We start from the raw sequence: 24,889 nt of genomic DNA on the forward strand, positions 1-24,889 counted from the left end.
TTTGCCGCTGGTTTGATGTGTATCTGCTTCGATTGTGTTGGTGGTGTAATACAACGGCTGCGGTTGTTTCATTTCACGTTTTTTACACTGTATATATCTGGCTCCTTCAGTTGCTGTGGTTACTAGCCTGCGCGCGCATGATAGCCTTTCTTTCTCTCCGCCATGAATCCCTCATGTTGAAAATTTTGAGCACCATAGACACAACTTTGATACTACTGTTATTGTTTTGCAATGTGCAACTGCTACAAAAAAAGGACGGCTATAATTGGAATTTGAGTGGTACGATTGAGATGATTCAGACGGTATAGAGCTCAGACTCGGTCATGCTGTCTGCAGCAGTGTCTCAAACGGTAGATCCTATTTTGGTTCATGTTTGTGCTGCAACAAAAGTGCAAAAAGGATGAAAAATGTGATATAAACGCATATTCTCTCTGCAGAGCGTTAGTTAAATTGTTTATTTACATTTCAAGCATAGCTGCACCTTTTGCTTTGATTTTTAAGTTCATTTTTCTTGAGAAAATCACAGTTGCAGGAGATTGAAACTGCAACAGAAACAGATGTGGTTCTGAGACGTCTTATCGCAGCACAAAGACATAATTACCTCCAAAATGCAACTACATTTTCCAGCCTAATTTAAATGAACCTCCCACCTGTTTGTTCCTCCCCTCCCACCTGTGCAAAATTTACTTCAAGGTCAGGAAAATACCAACCGCCCGAGGGCTTCTTGCGCTGGCTGCTGTATCACAAATACAAAACTTTATTTACATTTCTGTGTGTGTGTTTCTGTGCGTGTGTGTGTGTAGATGTGCGGGCCCAGTTGGTGGAGCAGCAGCGGTGTCTGGAGCAGCAGACGGAGATGCGGGTGCAGCTGCTTCAGGACCTGCAGGACTTCTTCAGGAAGAAGGCAGAGATTGAGACGGAGTATTCCAGAAACCTGGAGAAGCTCGCCGAGAGGTTCATGGCCAAAACACGCAGCACGAAAGACCATCAGCAATACAAGTAGGACGGAGTGTGTGTGTGTGTGTTCGTGTGTGCATGTGTGTGTTTCTAAGTAATCCTCTGGTGTGGTTGGCAGAGTTCCCTTCATCTTAAGACTCTCTCTCTTCTCTCTCCTCCAGGAAAGATCAGAACCTGCTCTCTCCAGTCAACTGCTGGTACCTGCTGCTAAACCAGGTCAGTTCATTGTGTTTGTGAGTTTGTCTCAGACCACTCTCTAAAGCAGGAAACATCCTCACTTCTCTCGCTCTAACATCTCCAGGTGAGGAGGGAGAGTAAGGACCACGCCACCCTCAGCGACCTCTACCTGAACAACGTCATCACCCGCCTCACGCACATCAGCGAGGACTCCGCCCGCCTGCTCAAGAGGGTGAGCCGAAACTCAAACTATTAAAACATATTCATGAGCACGTATGCATCTAAATGTGGATTCATCCACCACCGAAAGTAGTCCCCAACCAATGCACTCTCAAAGGACAACAGTAAGCAGCTGTTTAAGGAGCCTTTAGAAATAAAACTTTATATCTGTGAGCAGCATCTTCAGCAGGAACAAAAGGGCTTGGAGATGAGCAAGTACAGAGAGATGGACGAACACGTTGCTGGTTTTCTTTTCATGGGAAATGTAGTCCTGTTTAAGCCCCCAAATGTATATAAAAAAATCGACCTTTACAGTTGAATTTTTATTAAAATTGATGTAGCAGGATGAGCTTCTCAGTCATTTTTCTTCCATGTCAAAAGTGCTGCCTACCTTACCCACAATGCAACTCAACTGCTGCAACTTGACTGCAGACAGTTCAGTTGGGGATCAGGTGTGTTATGCTAGTAGCGGCTAATGTAGCCCGGAGCCTGGCCTGCAGTGGAGATGAGAAGCAGGCTGGTGAGCTAACTTCTCTCTAACGCTACCTTAAGACACGAAGGCGTTACACTTCTCGTTTCAAATATGAAGTTAAACTCCCTGAAACCCAGACGGACATCACTTTTAATACAGGTGGATCCGTGCTAATCTTGGCTACCCCTGCTTTCATCCTAACTTTTGTAACCAAGAATATACTGTTCTTTCGGTCAATAACTTGGGATTATATTTTAGTATCACTTCTCTGGTAATTATTTCATTAAGATAAGATAAAATAATCCTTTATTTGTCCCACAACGGGGACATTTACAGAGTTACAGCAGCAAAGTGGATCGTGCAACATTACAATAAAGGGCATATAAAAATCTAAAATAAAAGTAAGTAAACAAGAGTATCCTAAAAAATATGTACAGAGCTAATGAGATAGAAGAGAAGATAAAAGAATGAATGGTTTGTTCTTTAAAATGTTTATTAAAATCTTTCAGATCAAAAAGTATTTGTCCTTCCAGCTTTTTGAACTCCATATATATTCACTTTATGACCTCATAAGATTAAAAAAAGCATCAAATCTTCACATTTCAGAGGCAGGAACCAAAACATTTACGTACATACATTAACTTTCCTTTATTATCTAAAACATATGTTTGTATGTATGTTAGGTTAAAGTAATTTTGTGGAAGTTAAAATGTTCACGTTGTTATTTACCATTTTTCATTAATGAAAAGTTTTGGATTAAAGTCTCTAATCCAGTAAATCAAGCCCGTCTCTCTGAGCTACGTTGGCTGGAATAAGTGAAACCCAAAGGCGATGGATAGATAATTCTTCTTGATTAATGATTAATTAATTTTTTCTGCCACTTTAATGAGCGTTTGGCAGGATCTACTTTTTGTCCATTCTGGCTACACAGCACTTATTCTCAGGATAAAAAGCCTCTGACACATCACATCATGTGACCTCTGTCATAAACTGTATTTAAGGTGATATTTTATCGCCCATATAAACCAAACTTTTACTGTAAATCTATAAAAACGTCCCCTGGACGTCCCCACATCCCCTCAGTGTCTGACTCTAAATCTGCTGCAGTCGCCAGTAATGGATTGTGAAGTGAAGCATGGACACTGGCTGCACAGAAAGGCAGCAGGGGGAAGGATAATCTAATAAATCCTGCAGGTTTCTTTACATGTTTAATCTGTGCATATAAAAATGAGTCATCATTCATCAATATGTAATTACATTAGTCAGCATGTGACAGGGATTCATCACAGATCAGAGGAGGAAATTATGTTTTCAGGACGGAAGTGACAGGGGAGGTCTGCGAGGTTAAATGACTGTTTTTGAAAATGGTTTCTGATTTAAAAAAAATCATCTTCCTCTGAAACAAAAAGGTCCCTCTCTGTAGGGAATCTTTCTGTAATGCTGTCACACACTTAGAATAACAATCTGAGCCTGGAGAACTTTTAGTGGATGTACTTAATCGGGCTGCGAGCTCGTTTCATGTCCGCAGGCTGAAGCAATTTACTGGTAAACCAGTGACAGACAAATTCAACACCAAAGTCACAAAATATTGCAAACAAAATAACAGATAACAGCTGCAGCAAACCAGCAGCTCGCATGTTCTGGGAGGTCCAAGAGTCCAAGAACCTCAGTAATGCACTAAGGTATATTCTTCAGTAAATGTACAGTGCATACGGAAAGTATTCACAGCGCTTCACTTTTTCCACATTTTTTTATGTTACAGCCTTATTCCAAAATGGATTAAATTAATTTTTTTCCTCAAATTTCTACACATAAAACCCCATAATGACAACTTAAAAAAAGTTTGTTTGAAATTTTTGCAAATTTATTAAAAATAAAAAATGAAGAAATCACTTGTACATAAGTATTCACAGCCTTTGCGATCAAGCTCAAAATTGAGCTCAGGTGCATTCTGTTTCCACTGATTGTCCTTGAGATGTTTCTACAGCTTAACTGGAGTCCACCTGTGGTAAATTCAGTTGATTGGACATGATTAGGAAAGGCACACACCTGTCTCTATAAGGTCCCACAGTTAACAGTGCGTGTCAGACCACAAAACAAGCATGAAGTCAAAGGAATTGTCTGTAGACCTCTGAGACAGGATTGTCTTGAGGCATAGATCTGGGGAAGGGTACAGAAAAATGTCTGCTGCTTTAAAGGTCCCTATGAGCACAGTGGCCTCCATCATCCGAAAATGGAAGAAGTTTGGAACCACCAGAACTCTTCCTAGAGCTGGCCGTCCCTCAAAACTGAGTGATCGGGGGAGAAGGGCTTTAGTTAGGGAGGTGACCAATAACCCGATGGTCACTCTGACAGAGCTCCAGCGTTCCTCTGTGGAGAGAGGAGAACCTTCCAGAAGGACGACCATCGCTGCAGCACTCCACCAATCAGGCCTGTATGGTAGAGTGGCCAGACGGAAGCCACTCCTTAGTAAAAGGCACATGGCAGCCCGCCTGGAGTTTGCCAAAAGGCACCTGAAAGACTCTCAGACCATGAGAAACAAAATTCTCTGGTCTGATGAGACAAAGATCGAACTCTTTGGCGTGAATGCCAAGCGTTATGTTTGGAGGAAACCAGGCACCGCTCATCACCTGGCCAATACCATCCCTACAGTGAAACATGGTGGTGGCAGCATCATGCTGTGGGGATGTTTTTCAGCGGCAGGAACTGGAAGACTAGTCAGGATTGAGGGAAAGATGAATGCAGCAATGTACAGAGACATCCTGGAGGAAAACCTGTTCCAGAGCGCTCTTGACCTCAGACTGGGGCGACGGTTCATCTTTCAACAGGACAACGACCCTAAGCACACAGCCAAGATATCGAAGAAGTGGCTTCAGGACAACTCTGTGAATGTCCTGGAGTGGCCCAGCCAGAGCCCAGACTTGAATCCAATTGAACATCTCTGGAGGGATCTGAAAATGGCTGTGCACCGACGCTCCCCATCCAACCTGATGGAGCTTGAGAGGTTTTGTAAAGAGGAATGGGCGAAACTGGCCAAAGATAGGTGTGCAAAGCTTGTGGCTTCATATTCCAAAAGACTTGAGGCTGTAATTGCTGCCAAAGGTGCATCAACCAAGAATTGAGCAAAGGCTGTGAATACTTATGTACAAGTGATTTCTTTGTTTTTTATTTTTAATAAATTAACAAAAATTTCAAACAAACTTTTTTTAAGTTGTCATTATGGGGTTTTATGTGTAGAATTTTGAGGAAAGAAATTAATTTAATTCATTTTGGAATAAGGCTGAAACATAACAAAATGTGGAAAAAGTAAAGCGCTGTGAATACTTTCTGTATGCACTGTACTTTCCACCGCTGTGAGTTTTCCTCGTGTGCAGGCCGCTCGTCTCGTTCATTCTTCATGCAGCTTCTTTAGGAGTTGATTCTAATGAAAAGTAAAGTCAGAGTTCCCCTGAGGAACGCTGGGCTGCCTCCAGTTTGGCAAATTAAACACACACACACACACATGTACGCTCCAAACCGCCTCTAACTTTAGCTCGCGTGTTCATTATTAATCCGTCCTCCGGCTCGTCTTTTATTCATGCTAACTAAAGTGCAGCGGCTGCCGGCAGCTATAAACAGCCAGACCTCCATCCAGCCTCACAAACTCTGAAGGAGGAAGGACGCCAGGAAGAGGCAGACGGCTCAGTGGCCATGACAACGCTGACATCCCCGTGGTCATGGCGACAGGCTCAGCTGATCTTTTCTCGGCGGGCGCCATGGGAACAGGATCCATCCATCCTGGGAATCCACTGTCATTTGGCATAATGTAATATTAATGCTGCGCCGCGCGGCCACAAACTGGGGGGGGCTGTTTAATGCATGAGAGCTCGCCGTGTTTCTTTTATGATTTCATTTGTTTGTGTGGTTCAGTCCATTTATTTATGTGCTGTTGTTTGAGGGATCACCAGGAAGTGCTCAGATGCTTTACTTAAAGAACTTTAATCTATGTTTTTGGAATAATATCTATGTTTGTGTAAAAACAAAGTGATAAGTGTCTCAGGCAGTGATAAATCTATGGGAACATCTATAGAAAATCCAGCTAAATCTGCGGTACGGAGCTTTATAGTAGGTTTAAGCAAATTTTTTAACTATCCGGCCCACACAAAACCATTTTGGTTCACTCTCAACAATCTTAGTTATGGTTTTCAGAGAAAAAACTCACAAAAAACTCACAAAAAAGTAACTGAAGACCAGATATTTTCCTCAGGAGGAGGTGGAGACCAAAAACAGCGCTAAAAGAGAGCGGACATTTGGATTATGTTCATAAGATGAACACAAAGACAACTCCAAATGAATTTTCATGTTGATCTGTAACGGTTCGATGCGTTAAGTTGTACATATCGATGTAACAGGTGATCATATGTCAATGTTGTGTTCTCAATTTGTTGCTGTTGCCACCAAGCTCCCAAAAAAATCATGTTTTGGGCTTTAAGAAAAATAACTTCTGATGAACAGATATGATACGTTTGTTGAAGTTAAGTGTGGGAATTTCTTTAGGTAGAAAAGCTAACTGCTAGCTCCTTTTTGAGAGGTCACAAACCAAAGATTTTTTGTGTATTTTTTTGTGAGTCTCAGGTTTCATCCCAGGTAACCTCACACACTCAGCGAGGCAAAAATACAGTTTGAGAAGAATTTGCGCCGAAAATTGCGCTCCTTCTCTGAGTCATAACGCCGTCATAGATTAACTCAAAGACATGAAACTTATATTCTAAGTTTCAGTGGGACTTATACTTCCTGTAAATATCATTATTGCTTATGTGCATCGAGATAAGCATCCAAAAATTGCTCATAGAAATCCTATCTTAGGGATCTATAAAAGAACTTCTGATAAACCAATGTAGATCTGTTTTTTTGTCGTATGTTGTAAAATGGAACTTCTTTGAGCCTCAGAAAATGATTCAATTTAAATCAGAAGTTTAGTGGGGACATTTCTTCTTGGTAGAGCAGGTAACTGCTAGCTTTGTTTAAGAGGTCACAAACCAAAGGTGTTGAAAAATACTCAGACTGAAATGTAGCTAAAGTTGTCTGAAATTCTGTCCTTTCCCCTCTGCTGACAAACTGTGTGAATGTTTGTATGTATTTACCTCACGCTGATGATATTTGACTCTTTTTCTGCTCTTCTTTCAGAGTAAGGAAATCATCTTTCAGCTTCAAGAAGACCTCATGAAGCTTCTCAATGAGCTTTACACCGTAAGTGGAACTCAGACTCTCACAAACTCTATTCATTGACTTAAACAGTTTGAGATTTTGTGAAGCTAAAAGCAGGATGTCAGCAGCTCCTTGACGAGTCCTTAAAGAGGGGATATTATGATGTTATACATATTAAGACGTATATATATAATGTTACAAAGTTGGATGTCCAGACTAAACGTGGGTGAGGCTATGTTGGAGTAATCACCAGGCTTCTCAGCTCAGTCTGCAGGCTGCTATGAACGCCAGGTTCCACAACGTTTTTTTCTGCATGCCTCAGCAGGCTTCGGAAAGCTGGCCAATCAGAAGAAAGCTGCCTTGTAGGGGCGGGGTTTCTTAAAGGGACAGAGCTGATTGAGTCTGCACAGAGCACCAGTATGAGAGGTTTTTTTTTTACTGTAAATTATGCTAAGCTACTCCACAGGTATCACAGAGTTGAATATGAAGCTTGAAATTAGCATAATACCCCCCTTAAAAAGAAAACTACAATTAAGTTCAACTTAGGTTTTACTTCCAACCCCCATTTGGCATCAGATCTATAATTTGGTGGGTCCAAAGCAGCAAACAAAGGCTTCCTGCTACACTAACCAGGATATACTTATACCTCTGAAATTCCCCACTGCACCGACAGAACTGTTTGCAATAAACCTTACTTCCTTTTTGACTTTTATACACTCTTATACTGACCTGCAGGAAGAAATCAGCATAATTTTTACTGCATGATTCGTTAAAAAACGACTCATTTCTGGCTTCTTTATATCTGTGTCTTAAGTTGTGAAGCTATTAAACACTGTGATATCTGCAGACTCTGTTAAAGAAGGCAGACAGAGCATTAATGTACTTTTTCCTTGCACAGAAGGAATTAGAAACTGGGGCCAAAGAGAAGTCAACGAGGCAAATTTTAAAAGCTTAAACTGCGTCTGTGTTAAATGCAAAATTGGCTGCCAGACGGCGCTACAGTCAGAGACGTTCCTGAACTTCTGCTGTTTGTCTGACATTATTTTTCAGCTCTGCAAAAAGCCTTGAAAGAGAAAACGTCCTGTTTTTTATCTGTCAAATGTCGCGGCGTGTTTGAAGCCTTAAAAGCTTCTTGTTATCAGATTAGAGTGGACCCGATAACCTTGAGGAATAAAAACAGTCGGTCCGAGCTGCAGCGCGATGTTGTCTTCCAGTTCTTGTCCTCTGAGGCTGTGTTATTATGGGCTGCTGTTGCCTAGGTGATGAAGACATATCACATGTACCACGTGGAGACGATCAGTGCCGAAACAAAGCTGCGGGAGGCGGAGCGTCAGGAGGGGCGGGTGAAGGGCGTGTCGGGGACAGGCGGAGGGGTGGAGCCTGTGTTCGGCCTGCGGATAGAAGAACGCCACCAGAGACGCAACGCCGCACGCAAGATGGAGAAGATGAGAGAGAAGGTAACTGACCCTAAGCTCCCCTCACAGATCTGTACTTCCTTTTGATACCCTCGAGTCCAATCTGACTTTTATGTACTTTCACATTCTTTAGAAAAAGTGGAAACTATGTAAATCTATCAAATACTTTTTAACCACAGGCGATCTAACCAACGTTTCCTCTCTTCATGTGTGTTTCTGTCTTCATTAGAGGAAGGCAAAGTACTCTGAGAACAAGCTGAAGACTCTTAAAGCCAGGAATGAGTATCTGTTGACTCTGGAGGCCACCAACGCCTCCGTGTTCAAATACTACATCCACGACCTGCCTGACATCATAGACGTGAGTACACATTTCTATTCATCCTGCCTGCTGTTTCAAACACTGTATGAACATGTGTCCTCCACCTCTGCCTCAGTGCTGTGACCTAGGGTACCACTCCAGTCTGAGCCGGGCTCTGAGGACCTACCTATCAGCCGAACTGAGCCTTGAAGCCTCCAGGCGGGCGGGTCTGGAGGTGCTGGAGGGGGCCGTGGAGGGCCTGGACCCCGCCCGCGACAGGCAGCGTCTGCTGGGCCTCTACCCCACCGCCTTCTGCCCCCCACAACGCTTCGGCTTCCAGGCCCACATGGGAGACGCAGTCAGTATATCACATATCGAGAGCTTAGGTTTAAGATAAGATCAACCTTTATTGATCCTACAATGGAGAAATTTCCAAAATGTTTGCGTTGGCCGGGAATCGAACCCGAGTCAACTGCTTGGAAGGCAGTTATGTTAAACACTATACCACCAATGCGGAGATGGATTTAAGATAGGAAATGTGAAAGATTGGATGGATGATTTCCTGATAGCCTTGTTCTTGTTCCACTTCTTGTCAGGTGACCCAGATCGCCTCCCAGCCGCAGCTCCAGGCCGAGCTCACCCTCCGCCTGACGCAGCTCCAGACTCGCCTGGCGTCTCTGAAGATTGAGAACGAGGAGGTCAGGAACAAAAAGCAGCCACACAAACTCAATGCTCAAAAAATAAAGAAGTAAAGAGTTTTAACGAGTAATAAATAAATTAATCATGCTTACAAATATGTTCTTTCAAGAAATTCAAACCCAAAAAACGTGTAAATGTTGGATCAAAACTGTGAGCTTGTCTACTCTAATGTAAACTGTAGCATGTAGCAGCTAGTTTGTGAAGTTCATAAACTTATCCAGCGTTACTTCCTTGCAAGTAACAATTCATACATTACTTTGTGGTAGCGGCAATTACAGATATTCATATCATTATTTTTGCATGTTTACATGTTACAATAAGATGGTGAACATTGTAACCATTTGACTTGCAAACATCAGCATGCTAGTGTTGTCATTGTAAGCATGTTAGCATGTAAACTCTAGCACTTAGCTCAATGCACTTTTGTGCCATAGTGCAAGCCCCCAGATGCTAGCATGGCTGCTGAATGTTTTAAAAATGGAACAGTATATTATTTTAAATATATATTTGACACTTTCGGAGAATATTTTGGTGCTTTATTAGCTCATATATCAACCTGACTAAGTCCGACATTGTATTTGTGTTAGCTTAAAGGTTTTTGTTTTGTCCAAACCAACCAGCATCAAGAGACGTATCTGTCCTGCTTTTGTCCATTTCAGTCCACTCAGAAGTTATTTTCAAAGTTATCATCTTTGTCCACTTCATCTAATCTTGTCATCATTTGTTCGGCCATTATATAATTTAGCTCTGTTGTTTTTTCCAACGAGGCAAACAGACCTATTTGAATCACTTTAAATATTGGAGGTTGGAGCAGCATTTCAGAGGTCTGGAAGCAGGCCTGCAGTACAGAATGTATCACCTTTAGTTATTAATGTCCGCACCAACTCTCCTGGCAGTTTGTCCGATAGTTGATGAGATATTTTACTCTGAAACCCAAACACATGGACTCTGCCTTTTGCCAAAAACCTCCCTGATTACAGATTACACTGTTTTCCTGACAGTCAAACTTTGCACAAAGTTATGGTAATTTATACTGTTCTAATGGGATGATAATGTAGCAGATGTACCCTCTAAAAATAAACATCCTGCAGCGCCTCGGTGCTGCAGTCTGAGGCGTCCTCGCTGTTGTTGTGGGGCAGACTGGAGTGTTGTGTGCACAGAGGGCAGCTGTTGACTCACCCTGAAGGGCATAAAAATGCTGAACGAGTCTGGATTAATGAGCTGCATCTGCATGTCTCAGCATCCCGCAAACACACACACGTAGACACAAACACACACACGTAGACACTAACACGCCCTGATTATCATGTACAAATAAAAACACTTCACACCTATTATCCTCGCTGTAAATACAAACACACTTTGCATATGAAGCATACAGAAACAGAGCAGCTGTGCTCGAACCGGCCTCATCAGACACTACGCAGAATGAAACTGTACTGAAAACAATTTAAATTCATAATTCATAACCAGTGATCCCTGAAGCCGTGTGCAGTCATGAAATATATGGAGGTGTTTGGTCTGGTGCTCGTACGTATGGAGGACGAAAGCTGCCAAAATCAAAAGTGATGAATCAATGAATAAATTATTATCCCATTAAATGAACCCTAAAATAAATTATTAAAATTAATATCATTAACGTGATAAAAATGTTCTTTATTTATTAACCTTTGTATTAATTCCTTTTTATTTACTTTCTTATTCAATTTTCCATTGCAGTTATTTTTTTCATTATTTTTCAATTTCAATCTATTTATTTATTTTGGAATGTTTATTTAATTTATAAATATTTAAATTAAAATATGTTTGTTTATTTCTGTTTATTTTACCTTTGTTTGTATTCCCTGCCTTTCTTAACCTTAAATTTGTATTTTTCTTTAATTTACTTTATTTTTCTTTATATTTTTCTTTATGCATTTCTAATTAATGCAATTAAAGAATAATAAGGCAGTAAAAAGCAATTTATACCTCAATTTGTGTTTTTTTTTTTTTTTTTATACATTAAATGGCATATTAATTTTCTTGTAATTTATTTTTTTGGCAGATTTGATCGTCCATAGATATGTAAAAAATCTTACAGAGGTTTATCATGGGTTTATTTATTTATCATTAATACAATCATTACAATCATTAATTTACCTGCCACATCGATTTATTTTAAATGATCAAAAAGCAGTAAAGAGAAGATGTAGTATGTGCTCCATGCAACCTCTCTCCAATCTCACTCTCTGTCCCCCCTGCAGGTGAAGAAGACCTGGGGCGCCACTCTCACCACCCTGCAGGACATGACGGTGCTGGACGACTACGACGTCTCCCAGAGCTTCACCCACAGCCCGTCGTCCGAGTCGGTCAAGTCCAGCGTGTCCGACGGCTACTTGAACAAACCGAGTCTGGCCAAGAGGCGGGCCAACCAGCAGGAGACAGAGCTCTTCTACTTCACTGTGAGAGAACGGCTGCTATTTTTCTTTAATCGCTCTAAGAGTGGATGCTAAAAAAATGCTTTTGTGAGGGTTACAACGATACCACCGTGCAAATAAAAACAGTGGCAGCAGCCTTTAGCTACTTGCTACCTAGCTAATATTGTGCTAATCTATAACTTTGTCCTTTCGGGCCACCATTTATGGCTAAAACAGCTGTTAAAAGCGTCGTATAAAGCAGCTACAAGTCTCTGCTTCTCAAACAAGATAAACATATTGATTATAAATACGAGCAGTAACAGCCTCCCTTGTGTAACGTCGTGATTGATTCCTGGAACCCAGATTTTTATCGGTTCTTTCACACTTATTGACTTTTATTACAACGGGAAGAAGCCAGTATTTAATTAGTTTTGCATGGTGGCAATAAGAAAAGAAAACAGTAAAAAGACATTTTAAGTCATAATTAAATGCTAAAATATGTTTTTAAAAATTATTTATTGACTTGACTTTGTATTTAGTTTTAAGTGGCAGACATTGGTTGGATGTTACAAACACTTAACCGAACTTCCATATTTGTTTTCTATATGCATCAGAAATTCCGCGAGTATCTGGAGGGAAGTAATCTCATCTCCAAGCTACAGGCCAAACACGACATACTGAAGAAAGCCTTAGCAGAGGGTGAGATCTTCTTAAACTCACTCGTCTTCTGTCGTATATTATAGCATTTCTTACCTTTAAATCTCTCCCTGTCTTTGTGTTTCTTCTTACAGGATATAAAGCTGATCTGCTGACTACCAGGTATTATTACTTCATGTCTCGGTGCATATTTTCTCTCCACTTTAATAATAAGTGTTACTTCACTTTGAGCTGTGTGGAACTGAGACACTCCTCTTTCTCTCTCTGCTCATTACAGTCGTGGGCGGAAGAACTCCCACAGCAAGCACCAGGTAGAGTTTCACTTCCATCAGGCTTCAGGTGGTTTCTCTGTGTGCAGTCAAAGGATATAATTTCCTCTTTTCTTTAATTCTTTTATTCTCTTAAATCTCTGGAAGCAGAATCTTTTAACTGACTAGCTGCTGAAATTCTGATAAGAGAAAACTGGAGTTGATAAATTTGACCTTTCCCACAGAGAAATTAGCCTGATGAGCAATGAGATAGTTGCTGACATATTTTTTGCCCTGTAAGGCTACAAATAGGCTACTGGTAGTTTAAAAATGTACTAATGACTATATAAAGATGTTCTACACGTCTCCACCTCCTCACATTGTACAAAAGTGAAGCCAAAATCTCCCCTGAGCGGGCGCTGCCATCTTTTGTATCCAGAGTGTGTATAGTAGAGATCGACTGGTGGAGCCACAGTACTGACGTCCCGCCCCTTCCTCTGCCCAAAACACACCTTTACCTTGTGTCCTTGCCGTGTTGGAGCCCTCAGGTGGGCTCAGTCTGCAGCAGAACAGCTTCTCGTGTCGGTCTGAAGCAAATATTCACACTTATGGAAAGTTCTATGACTATAGTGTTAGTGTTAGTGACGTCTCCTCTCGCTGTTCCTCCTCTACTCTGCTGCTCGAGAACAGAACGCTGCAGGAGCCCCATTTGTCCACAGAGCTGTCAATCATGAGGTCACACCCTCTTTTTACAGCATCAAATAACTAATTAAAAGTAAACTTGTCAGAAAAATGAACACTTGGACATAAATCAGCATGATAAGAACTAACTATAATGACAGAAACCATGTTTGAGAAAAATGTCTTTGATGTGTGTTTTGATTTTATAGTTTGACTCATGTCCCATCTGTTAACATGGAGGAGGTGGGCTTTATGACCTATACTGCAGCCAGTCAGCAGGGGGCGATAGAGAGGGTTTGTGCTTAGGGTAACCGTGGTTGTTGTTTTACACATTGCATGTGTCTATGAAGCCAGTATGCTAACAGATAAACAGATTAACACTGATAAAGGCACATTTCAACAGTTTGTATGCTCTTTAAGACAAGAACACAAACTGTGTGCCAACAACTGTTTAACATATAAAAAACAGACCTTTGGTAGTGAAACCCAAAAATAATTGAAAGATTATTAAATTTTTTGATTATCAGCTAATTTTAACACAAACAACCTGAAAATACTTAGTAAAAAATCATTTTCACACATGTATTGTTTTTTTAAAATTCAAGTAACTTAATTTCAATCTCGTTACCTTATAAAGTCTGTGTTATTATTAATATAATATATCATTTTTCACAATAAAATACTCTAACCTTGAACAACAGTATAAGAATACTTGACAATGCTCTACAGAAAAAATGTATATTTGAAGAATTTATTAAAGTTTGTCTAAAGTTTTTATTTAAGTTTTCAACTTTTATTTTGAATCCAATTTTTTTTATTATATCTGTGGGAGGAAACCGGAGCATCCCGGGGAAAACCCACGCAGACGCAGTGTTTCAGTGTTTAATGACAGAAACCAGCTGGCTTCTGTCTGTAAACACTGAAACACTGCGCTGCCCGTGGCCTGTTACAGCCGTTGTGTGTGTGTATGTGCGTGTGTGCGTGCGTGTGTGTGTGTGTGTGCGTGCGTGCGTGTGTGTTGTGTGGGGACAGGTTTGGTTGGGGGTTGGGGGAGGGGGGTGGGGCGTGGGGCATTGAGAGTCTGTTCACTCCTGGATCTGCCCCCTCTTCTGCTGCTTGTATTGGCGGCGGCTTTTTGGGGTGACAAACTTCTTGAACCTCCTCCAAAGAGAGATCTCCTCCATGTCAGGTGAATCCTGCACTGCCTCTGGAGGGTTCTCTACAATCTCCGGAGTGTCCTCTGAGATCTCTGGAGTGTGCTCTGCGATCTCGGGAGTGTTGGCGACTGTTTCTGGAGTGTCGTCAGCCGTCTCTGGAGTGTCCTCTGTGATCTTAGGAGTGTCCTCGACTGTTTCTGGAGTGTCCTCGGCTGTCTCTGGAGTGTTGTCTGTGATCTCAGGAGTGTTGGCGACTGTTTCTGGAGTGTCTTCAGCCGTCTCTGGAGTGTCCTCTGTGATCTTAGGAGTGTCCTCGACTGTTACTGGAGTGTCCTCGGCCGTATCTGGGGTGTCGTCTGTGATCTCGGGAGTGTCCTCGACTGTTTCTGGAGTATCCACGGACATCTCCGGAGTGTCCTGCACCGTTTCTGGATTGTCCTTGACTATCTCAGGAGTGTCCTCTGAGATCTCTGGAGTGTGCTCTGCGATCTCGGGAGTGATCTCTACCATTTGGGGAGTGTTCTCAACCGTCTCAGGTGATTCCTGCACCACCCGTGGTGTGTCGTCGACCATCTTTGGAGTGTCCTCGACTGTTACTGTAGTGTCCTTGGCCGTCTCTGGAGTGTTCTGCACCGTCTCTGGAGTGTCCTCGACTGTTACTGGTGTGTCCTTGGCCGTCTCTGGAGTGTCGTCTGTGATCTCAGGAGTGTTCGTGACTGTTTCTGGAGTGTCGTCAGCCGTCTCTGGAGTCTCCTGCACAGTCTCTGGAGTGTCCTCGACTGTTACTGGAGTGTCCTCGGCCGTATCTGGGGTGTCGTCTGTGATCTCGGGAGTGTTCGCGACTGTTTCTGGAGTATCCACGGACACCCCCGGAGTGTCCTGCACAGTCACTGGAGTGTCCTCGACTGTTTCTGGAGTATCCTCGGACATCTCCGTAGTCTCCTGCACCGTTTCTGGAGTGTCCTTGACTATCTCAGGAGTGTCCTCTGAGATCTCTGAAGTGTGCTCTGCGATCTCGGGAGTGATCTCTACCATTGCTGAAGTGTTCTCAACAATCTTGGGTGTGTCCTCTACCATTTGGGGAGTGTTCTCAACCGTCTCAGGTGATTCCTGCACCACCCGTGGTGTGTCGTCAACCATCTTTGGAGTGTCCTCGACTGTTACTGGAGTGTCCTCGGCCGTCTCTGAGGTGTTCTCAACCATCTCGGGTGTGTCCTCTACCATTTCGGGAGTGTTCTCAACCGTCTCAGGTGATTTCTGCACCACCTGTGGTGTGTCGTCAACCATCTTTGTAGTGCCCCTCTTCTGCTGTTTGTATTTGCGGGGACTTTTTAGGGTGACAGTTTTCTTGAACCTCCTCAACAGAGAGATCTCCTCCATGTCAGGTGAATCCTGCAATGCCTCTGGAGTGTCCTCGACTGTTACTGGAGTGTCCTCGGCCGTATCTGGGGTGTCGTCTGTGATCTCGGGAGTGTTCGCGACTGTTTCTGGAGTATCCACGGACACCCCCGGAGTGTCCTGCACAGTCACTGGAGTGTCCTCGACTGTTTCTGGAGTGTTCTGCACCGTCTCTGGAGTGTCCTCGACTGTTACTGGTGTGTCCTTGGCCGTCTCTGGAGTGTCGTCTGTGATCTCAGGAGTGTTCGCAACTGTTTCTGGAGTGTCGTCAGCCGTCTCTGGAGTCTCCTGCACAGTCTCTGGAGTGTCCTCGACTGTTACTGGAGTGTCCTCTGCCGTCTCTGGAGTGTCATCTGTGATCTCGGGAGTGATTGCGACTGTTTCTGGAGTATCCTCGGACATCTCCGGAGTGTCCTGCACCGTTTCTGGAGTGTCCTTGACTATCTCAGGAGTGTCCTCTACCATTGCTGTAGTGTTGGTTTCACCTGTGACGTAGATGTTCTCCTGTGGGAGGGAGGGCTCTGCAATTGGTTCCGATATATGAGGCTCAATTTGCTTTCTAAGCGCCTCAACCTCCTTCTGCATCACCTGTCTGGCCTCTTCCTGAGCTTTCAGTTGGGGTGCCAGCTCCACGTTCACTATATCTCTGTTGCAAGTTTCTTTCAGCAGGACTGTTAGCTTATGCTCAAGGGCCTCTTTTCTATTTTCAAGCCTCTCAATTAGCTTCAGATCCCTGCTGACTGTCTCAACGAGCTGATGCCTGGCTTCCTCCAGTTCTTTCCTCAGGACACCAGCCAACAACTTTTGGAGCTCCTCCACCTGTGTCTGCAGCGCCTGTTTGGCCTTCTCCTGAGTTTCTAGTTTGAAGGCCTGCTCGAGGCACCTGCTTTCCATTTCCCTCAGCTCTGTATGTAATTCCTGCAGCTGCTCTGCAGGCGCCATGTGTAGGGCCTTTTTCTGCAGGTCCTTCACCTCCTGTTCAAGGGCCTTTTTCTCAGCTGTAAGTATCCTAATCATCTGCTTGTCCTTGGTGTCTTGCTCCTGTAAGTCACCCTGGACCCTTTCCAGGTATTTCCTCCGGACAGCAGCACTAGACTTTTGGAGCTCCTTCACCTGTGTCTGCAGCGCCTGGTTGTCCTTCTTCTGAGATCTTATTCTGTAGGCCTGCTCCATGCACTTGTCGTTCACTTCCCTCAGCTCTGTATGTAATTCCCGCAGCTGCCCTGCGGTCGCCATATGTAGGGCCTGTTCTTGCAGGTCCTTCACCTCCTTTTCAAGGGCCTTTTTTTCAGCTCTTAGTGTCCTAATCAGCTTCTTGCCCTTGGTGTCTGTCTGGATCGGAAACTCCTCGAGCGAGTTAAGCTCAGTGTAGCCTTGGCCTTCTGATGTTGTCGCGTAACTTTCCATTGCAGTTCTTAATAGAATAGGTTTGAAATATGTTTATCTGGCTATGTGTTTGGAATGCTTGTTAAATTATCTCACTAACAGTGTTGTCTCTCAGAATTGATCTGTGAACTGTGTTGTATGATCGAGGCTTGTCAGCTATTTGAAGTCTTTTTATACTCAGATCCTGCTCTTTGATGTCTTTGATCTGTGTCCAGAGTTCCTTTCTAAATGACATCATTGATGACATCATTGTTGACATCATAGGACATTCATAGAATCAGTCCCTACCTGTTATTCAAATGTAAACAAAATGGCCACCACACATTCCACACCACACAACCTGCAAACAACCCAACAGTTAGGCATGGAATAACACATTTATTATATACTTAAAGTCGATTATGTTTTCTTTAGTGCTATTTCAGAAGTGCAGCCCACTTCACAACAATTTTGAGGTACAAACCTAATTATTTGTTTTCTGCGAATTCTTCTTCTGCTTCTCAAACTAAAAGCGTAAAAAAAAAGAGTAACATTACTCCCCTTCTTTTCACCCTATTATTGGAGAGGTTGATCAATACAGCATAGCATCTTCATATTTTGTTTGGCAGCATTATACTTTTAGGGAGCTGTGATGTCCATGATTTTTCCCAGTCTTTGAGTTGTACCTGTGGCATGATAGGCCTGCAGACACAACTCAGGGACTTAAGAATACTTCAGACTTTCTCAGCTAGTTTTCAGATAAAAAAAAATGTTAATCTTGAATTTCTCTATAAATCGTGTTGTAATGGAGGCTGAAAATAATAAATTGTGACCCATTTACCATACAACAGCACAGGACAGGGACGTTTTGAGATACGATGCACACACAAAATGTTGCAGAAACAGTTCTAACTTTGTACTTGTTGACTGTATTTACAGGATTCAACCAAAGCCATACCTTTGTAGCCCTGTAAGGCCACAAATAGGCTACTGATAGTTTAAAAATGTACCAATGACTCTATATAAAGATGTTCTACGCGTCTCCACCTCCTCCCATTGTACAAAAGTGAAGCCAAAATCTCCCCTGAGCAGGCGCTGCCATCTTTTGTATCCAGAGTGTTTGCAGTAGAGATTGGCTGGTGGAGCCACAGTATTGACGTCCCGCCCCTTCCTCTGCCCAAAACACACCTTTACCTTGTGTCTGAAGTAAATATTCACACTTATGGAAAGTTCTATGACTGTAGTGTTAGTGTTAGTGACGTCTCCTCTCGCTGTTCCTCCTCTACTCTGCTGCTCGAGAACAGAACGCTGCAGGAGCCCCATTTGTCCACAGAGCTGTCAATCATGAGGTCACACCCTCTTTTTACAGCATCAAATAACTAATTAAAAGTAAACTTGTCAGAAAAATGAACACTTGGACATAAATCAGCATGATAAGAACTAACTATAATGACAGAAACCATGTTTGAGAAAAATGTCTTTGATGTGTGTTTTGATTTTATAGTTTGACTCATGTCCCATCTGTTAACATGGAGGAGGTGGGCTTTATGACCTATACTGCAGCCAGTCAGCAGGGGGCGATAGAGAGGGTTTGTGCTTAGGGTAACTGTGGTTGTTGTTTTACACATTGCATGTGTCTATGAAGCCAGTATGCTAACAGATAAACAGATTAAAACTGATAAAGGCACATTTCAACAGTTTGTATGCTCTTTAAGACAAGAACACAAACTGTGTGCCAACAACTGTTTAACATATAAAAAACAGACCTTTGGTAGTGAAACCCAAAAATAATTGAAAGATTATTAAATTTTTTGATTATCAGCTAATTTTAACACAAACAACCTGAAAATAATTAGTAAAAAATCATTTTCACACATGTATTGTTTTTTTAAAATTCAAGTAACTTCATTTCAATCTCGTTACCTTATAAAGTCTGTGTTATTATTAATATAATATATCATTTTTCACAATAAAATACTCTAACCTTGAACAACAGTATAAGAATACTTGACAATGCTCTACAGAAAAAATGTATATTTGAAGAATTTATTAAAGTTCGTCTAAAGTTTTTATTTAAGTTTTCAACTTTTATTTTGAATCCAATTTTTTTTATTATATCTGTGGGAGGAAACCGGAGCATCCCGGGGAAAACCCACGCAGACGCAGTGTTTCAGTGTTTAATGACAGAAACCAGCTGGCTTCTGTCTGTAAACACTGAAACACTGCGCTGCCCGTGGCCTGTTACAGCCGTTGTGTGTGTGTGTGTGCGTGTGTGCGTGCGTGTGTGTGCGTGCGTGCGTGTGTTGTGTGGGGACAGGTTTGGTTGGGGGTTGGGGGAGGGGGGTGGGGCGTGGGGCATTGAGAGGCTGTTCACTCCTGGATCTGCCACCTCTTCTGCTGCTTGTATTGGCGGCGGCTTTTTGGGGTGACAAACTTCTTGAACCTCCTCCAAAGAGAGATCTCCTCCATGTCAGGTGAATCCTGCACTGCCTCTGGAGGGTTCTCTACAATCTCCGGAGTGTCCTCTGTGATCTCGGGAGTGATTGCGACTGTTTCTGTAGTGTCCTCGGACATCTCCGGAGTGTCCTGCACCGTTTCTGGAGTGTCCATGACTATCTCAGGAGTGTCCTCTACCATTGCTGTAGTGTTTGTTTCACCTGTGACGTAGATGTTCTCCTGTGGGAGGGAGGGCTCAGCAATTGGTTCAGATATATGAAGCTCAATTTGCTTTCTAAGCTCCTCAACCTCCTTCTGCATCACCTGTCTGGTCTCTTCCTGAGCTTTTAGTTGGGATGCCAGCTCCATGTTTACTATGTCTCTGTTGCAAGTTTCTTTCAGCAGGACTGTTAGCTTATGCTCAAGGGCCTCTTTTTTATTTTCAAGCCTCTCAATTAGCTTCAGGTTCCTGTTGACTGTCTCAACGAGCTGATGCCTGACTTCCTCCAGTTCTTTCCTCAGGACATCAGCCACCGACTTTTGGAGCTCCTCCACCTGTGTCTGCAGCGCCTGTTTGGCCTTCTCCTGAGTTTCCAGTTTGATGGCCTGCTCGAGGCACCTGCTTTCCATTTCCCTCAGCTCTGTATGTAATTCCTGCAGCTGCTCTGCAGGCGCCATGTATAGGGCCTTTTTCTGCAGGTTCTTCACCTCCTGTTCAAGGGCCTTTTTCTCAGCTCTAAGTATCCTAATCTTCTGCTTGTCCCTGGTGTCTGGCACCTGTAAGTGATCCTGGGCCATTTCCAGGTCTTTCCTCCAGACAGCAGCACTAAACTTGTGGAACTCCTTCACCTGTGTCTGCAGCGCCTGGTTGTCCTTCTCCTGAGATCTTATTTTGTAGGCCTGCTCGAGGCACTTGCTGTTCTCTTCCCTCAGCTCCTGTTCAAGGGCCTTTTTTTCAGCTCTTAGTGTCCTAATCAGCTTCTTGCCCTTGGTGTCTGTCTGGATCGGAAACTCCTCGAGCGGGTTAAGCTCAGTGGAGCTTTGGCCTTCTGATGTTGTCGCGTTACTTTCCATTGCAGTTCTTAATAGAATAGGTTTGAAATATGTTTATCTGGCTATGTGTTTGGAATGCTTGTTAAATTATCTCACTAACAGTGTTGTCTCTCAGAATTGATCTGTAAACTGTGTTATGCGAGTATCTTGCTAACAGTGCGGTATCTCAGAATGGATCTGTGAACTGTGTTATATGATCGTGGCTTGTCAGCTATTTGAAGTCTTTTTATACTCAGATCCTGCTCTTTGATGTCTTTGATCTGTGTCCAGAGTTCCTTTCTAAATGACATCATTGATGACATCATTGTTGACATCATAGGACATTCATAGAATCAGTCCCTACCTGTTATTCAAATGTAAACAAAATGGCCACCACACATTCCACACCACACAACCTGCAAACAACCCAACAGTTAGGCATGGAATAACACATTTATTATAAACTTAAAGTCGATTATGTTTTCTTTAGTGCTATTTCAGAAGTGCAGCCCACTTCACAACAATTTTGAGGTACAAACCTAATTATTTATGTTTTCTGCGACTTTTTCTTCTTCTGCTTCTCAAACTAAAAGCGTAAAAAAAAAGAGTAACATTACTCCCCTTCTTTTCACCCTATTATTGGAGAGGTTGATCAATACAGCATAGCATCTTCATATTTTGTTTGGTAGCATTATACTTTTAGGGAGCTGTGATGTCCATGATTTTTCCCAGTCTTTGAGTTGTACCTGTGGCATGATAGGCCTGCAGACACAACTCAGGGACTTAAGAATACTTCAGACTTTCTCAGCTAGTTTTCAGATAAAAAAAAATGTTAATCTTGAATTTCTCTATAAATCGTGTTGTAATGGAGGCTGAAAATAATAAATTGTGACCCATTTACCATACAACAGCACAGGACAGGGACGTTTTGAGATACGATGCACACACAAAATGTTGCAGAAACAGTTCTAACTTTGTACTTGTTGACTGTATTTACAGGATTCAACCAAAGCCATACCTTTGCTTGTGGAGAGCTGCATCCGCTACATCAACTTACATGGTGAGTGTACAGAAAAAAAAATACTCCATTGTGGAGGTATTAAATAGCTTTTATTTAGTATTGAAAAAATCCTAAATGTAACTTTGCTGATCTCTAAAGAAACCTTTAAACTATTTTGTCTCGTACACGCGTACTCGTAGATGTTAATCAAAACTGTCTGATCATGCTAATGCTAAAGGGTGACACCCCGCTGTTCCCATCAGGTCTTCAGCATCAGGGAATATTCCGGGTGTCGGGATCCCAGGTGGAGGTCAATGACATTAAGAACTCCTTCGAGAGAGGTGAGAAGGTCAACTGAAGGTCACATGATCGACAGGTAGGTAAGAACATGTGGTTAAACTGGTTCTGTTTGTGGTCCAGGTAACGACCCACTGATCGACGAGGAGAGTAACCACGATATCAACTCTGTGGCCGGAGTGTTGAAGCTTTACTTCAGAGGTTTGGAGAACCCGCTGTTTCCCAAGGACCGCTTCAATGACCTCCTCTCCTGCGTCCGTGAGTATCTGCACGTTTTAAGCAAGATAATATCCACAAATAAACACTACTTTTGTGATTTTTGTTCGTTAATGCAATCAAGAGAAGTAAAAAAGTACAGTTGGCTATAAATGAACAATCCCAGTGAGCACCAACCGGGATTTCAACGTTGAAATTTGGTTGAAAACAGGCTGAAATCAGGTCTGAACGTTTAAGACCAAATTTTGCCCTGTTTTCAACCTGCTGAAATACAGTTACAATCGTGTCATGAGCATGTGTAGGAACTTCGGCTGTGCAGCTCTGACTACGAAGGCTGAACGACCCCTGGATGCTGACGTAGGTGATTAATACTTGACGGGAAGATTAATTTTAAGAGGCTGCGTCGGCCGACGAGTGCTGAACATGAATGCAGCTCTTGTGTGATCCAACTCCATCCATGTATGCAACAGTTTTTTTGTTGTTGACTGTGATGCATTGCTTACTTATACAATCATTTTAGCCGCTAAATATAGAGCTCCCGGAAAAAATTAAAAGACCACCGCAAAAAAAAAGTTCAGGTTCTACTATTTATAGGTTTGTTTTTATGAAATATTAACTTTTGTTTTCTACAAACTTCCAAATCAAATATTCTCCTTTAGGTCTTTTATTTGCAGAAAATAACGACGAGTTCAGAAAACCAAAAGATGCAAAGCAGAACAAGAAAACAAGTTCATGTTAAAACAACAGAATACAAATGTTTTAATATCTGGTGGAATAACCTGTGTTTTAATCACAGCTTTCATGCATCTCTGCACGCTCTCCACCAGCCGTCACACGACATTAGGCCGCTCTTTGTTTGATGGCTTGTGACCATGCATCTTCCTCTTGATCACATTCAGGAGGTTTTCAATGGTTCACATCTGGATAGGGCTGGCCATGACATGTAGAGAGAGATGTTGATTTAAGGAACATTTGGAGTGGTAATTAATTCATCTTTTCTGGAGCTGTAGATGAGATGCGACTTGAAAATCGGCGTTAATATGTGTGTGAATGTGTGACAGAAAAAACAGTTTTGAGCATCTTAAATGGAAAAATGCTCTCTGGGATAGCACTTGGAATGACTTTGATGTCACCACCAATAAGCTTTCAACTTGTCCATATTAGGAGCCTCTGAAGTCTCATTTAGCCACTTGTTAATTACCACCTTTTAAAAACACTTAAAAGCTTCAACATCCAGAAAAAGGGGTATTTACTGCTGTATTTAATGACGTAGAAGAGAAAGTAAAAATCACTGAAGCTTGTGGAAATCAGAGACAGTATTTCAGGCCTCTAATAAAAAAATCCTTCAATACAAAAGTTGAAAAATGAACACTCAATTCCAGGCTTCTTCCTTTGTAATCCATCTCAAATAAATATCCATGAAGCCCCTTAAAAAGCATTGTAAAAACACACTTCAGCACTTGCAAACACGAGCCCCAATAGCTAATTTGGCATTAGCTATGAGCACAGGTTGTCTGACTGTCTGGGATACTTCCTGCTGTCAGTTTTAACAGCACAGAAACATAGAAAAGTCGCTTTAACCTCCTCACATGCAAAAACACTTGACATGGAACATTTGTGCTGCTTCCATCTGCACACAAGCTGCTGCCAAGAAGCTCATAAATGAAGTGAAGTAGTAAAGACTGGAGATCCGTCTGTCTGCAGCCCACACACTCGATTTCAAGCTCAATTTCTTTGTCTTTGTTTCTCTTAAGTGTCTCTTTGTCCTCCTTTAAATCATCCCCTCCACAGCCGAGACACAGAGTCGGCTAATTCTCCTTTTGTGGCACTGCTTCTCCTATTCTTCATGTCGTGTTAAAGACCTCGCTGTATTTCAGGGACTTTGTGATGTGTATTTTGTTGCTGCAGGAATCGAGAACATGTACGAGCGAGCGCAGTGCATCCGTAAGATCCTGCTGGGTGTCCCAAGGGCGACGCTGGTGGTGATGCGTTACCTGTTCGCCTTCCTCAACCAGTGAGTATCCACTTTAACAAACCCAGGCTCTTACTGTTGATGATAATCAATCATTTGTTTCCATTTTCCCTGAGCTGTTCCCCTCATCACACATGGTGTTAAAGCTCTCATGTACAGAAGGGGTTGAAAGTGTGCACTTAGAGCATGTGGAGATAAAACAGAGCTCATTTTGACTCTGCAGCCTCTCAAATAAATATAGAATGAGAGCAGCGAGCGATGAGAGGAGGGGAGCCGGGTGTGATGTGCAGGTGTGATGTATCCGTGCTTTTATTAGCAGGCTCTTGCATTCAGCTTCAGTGTTATTAAACCACAAGCTTCGCTGTCGAGGAGAGTAATATTATTTCTATTTCCATCATTTTCTAACCTCCGGGTCCTGTGAAAGCTGGTGGCAGCATCCCAAGAAGCATTTTAACATCAGTGATTTATTAAGACACACATTTCTAAGCAATGATTTGATTGCCAAATACAATTAGAGCATTACATAATGAGCGATGTGGTTGTAACTGGCAGGAATTCAAATTGTTTTTGAGAGAGAGAGAGACACAGAGAGAGAGTTGTTCCTACAGAG

General features: G+C 42.4%; 1 protein-coding gene across 2 annotated transcripts in view; it reads left to right on the top strand.

Moving 5' to 3' along the window:
* The window catches only part of LOC138599253 (SLIT-ROBO Rho GTPase-activating protein 1-like), a 45,496-nt gene that overhangs the window by 10,374 nt on the left and 10,233 nt on the right, over positions 1 to 24,889 (top strand). For both annotated transcript variants that reach the window (XM_069670795.1, XM_069670796.1), the window contains exons 2-17: positions 804 to 999; positions 1,119 to 1,173; positions 1,259 to 1,366; positions 6,992 to 7,054; positions 8,272 to 8,469; positions 8,657 to 8,785; positions 8,862 to 9,083; positions 9,322 to 9,423; positions 11,668 to 11,865; positions 12,435 to 12,519; positions 12,612 to 12,639; positions 12,755 to 12,788; positions 21,794 to 21,854; positions 22,058 to 22,135; positions 22,215 to 22,349; positions 24,216 to 24,321. In XM_069670795.1, the coding sequence (XP_069526896.1) occupies positions 804 to 999; positions 1,119 to 1,173; positions 1,259 to 1,366; positions 6,992 to 7,054; positions 8,272 to 8,469; positions 8,657 to 8,785; positions 8,862 to 9,083; positions 9,322 to 9,423; positions 11,668 to 11,865; positions 12,435 to 12,519; positions 12,612 to 12,639; positions 12,755 to 12,788; positions 21,794 to 21,854; positions 22,058 to 22,135; positions 22,215 to 22,349; positions 24,216 to 24,321 (1,798 nt within the window). The remainder of the gene's footprint in view (positions 1 to 803; positions 1,000 to 1,118; positions 1,174 to 1,258; positions 1,367 to 6,991; positions 7,055 to 8,271; positions 8,470 to 8,656; positions 8,786 to 8,861; positions 9,084 to 9,321; positions 9,424 to 11,667; positions 11,866 to 12,434; positions 12,520 to 12,611; positions 12,640 to 12,754; positions 12,789 to 21,793; positions 21,855 to 22,057; positions 22,136 to 22,214; positions 22,350 to 24,215; positions 24,322 to 24,889) is intronic.

Source organism: Semicossyphus pulcher, unplaced genomic scaffold, assembly GCF_022749685.1.
Source record: "Semicossyphus pulcher isolate SPU_LCO1_2020_fin unplaced genomic scaffold, fSemPul1.0.p SCAF_20, whole genome shotgun sequence".
NCBI lineage: Eukaryota > Metazoa > Chordata > Actinopteri > Labriformes > Labridae > Semicossyphus > Semicossyphus pulcher.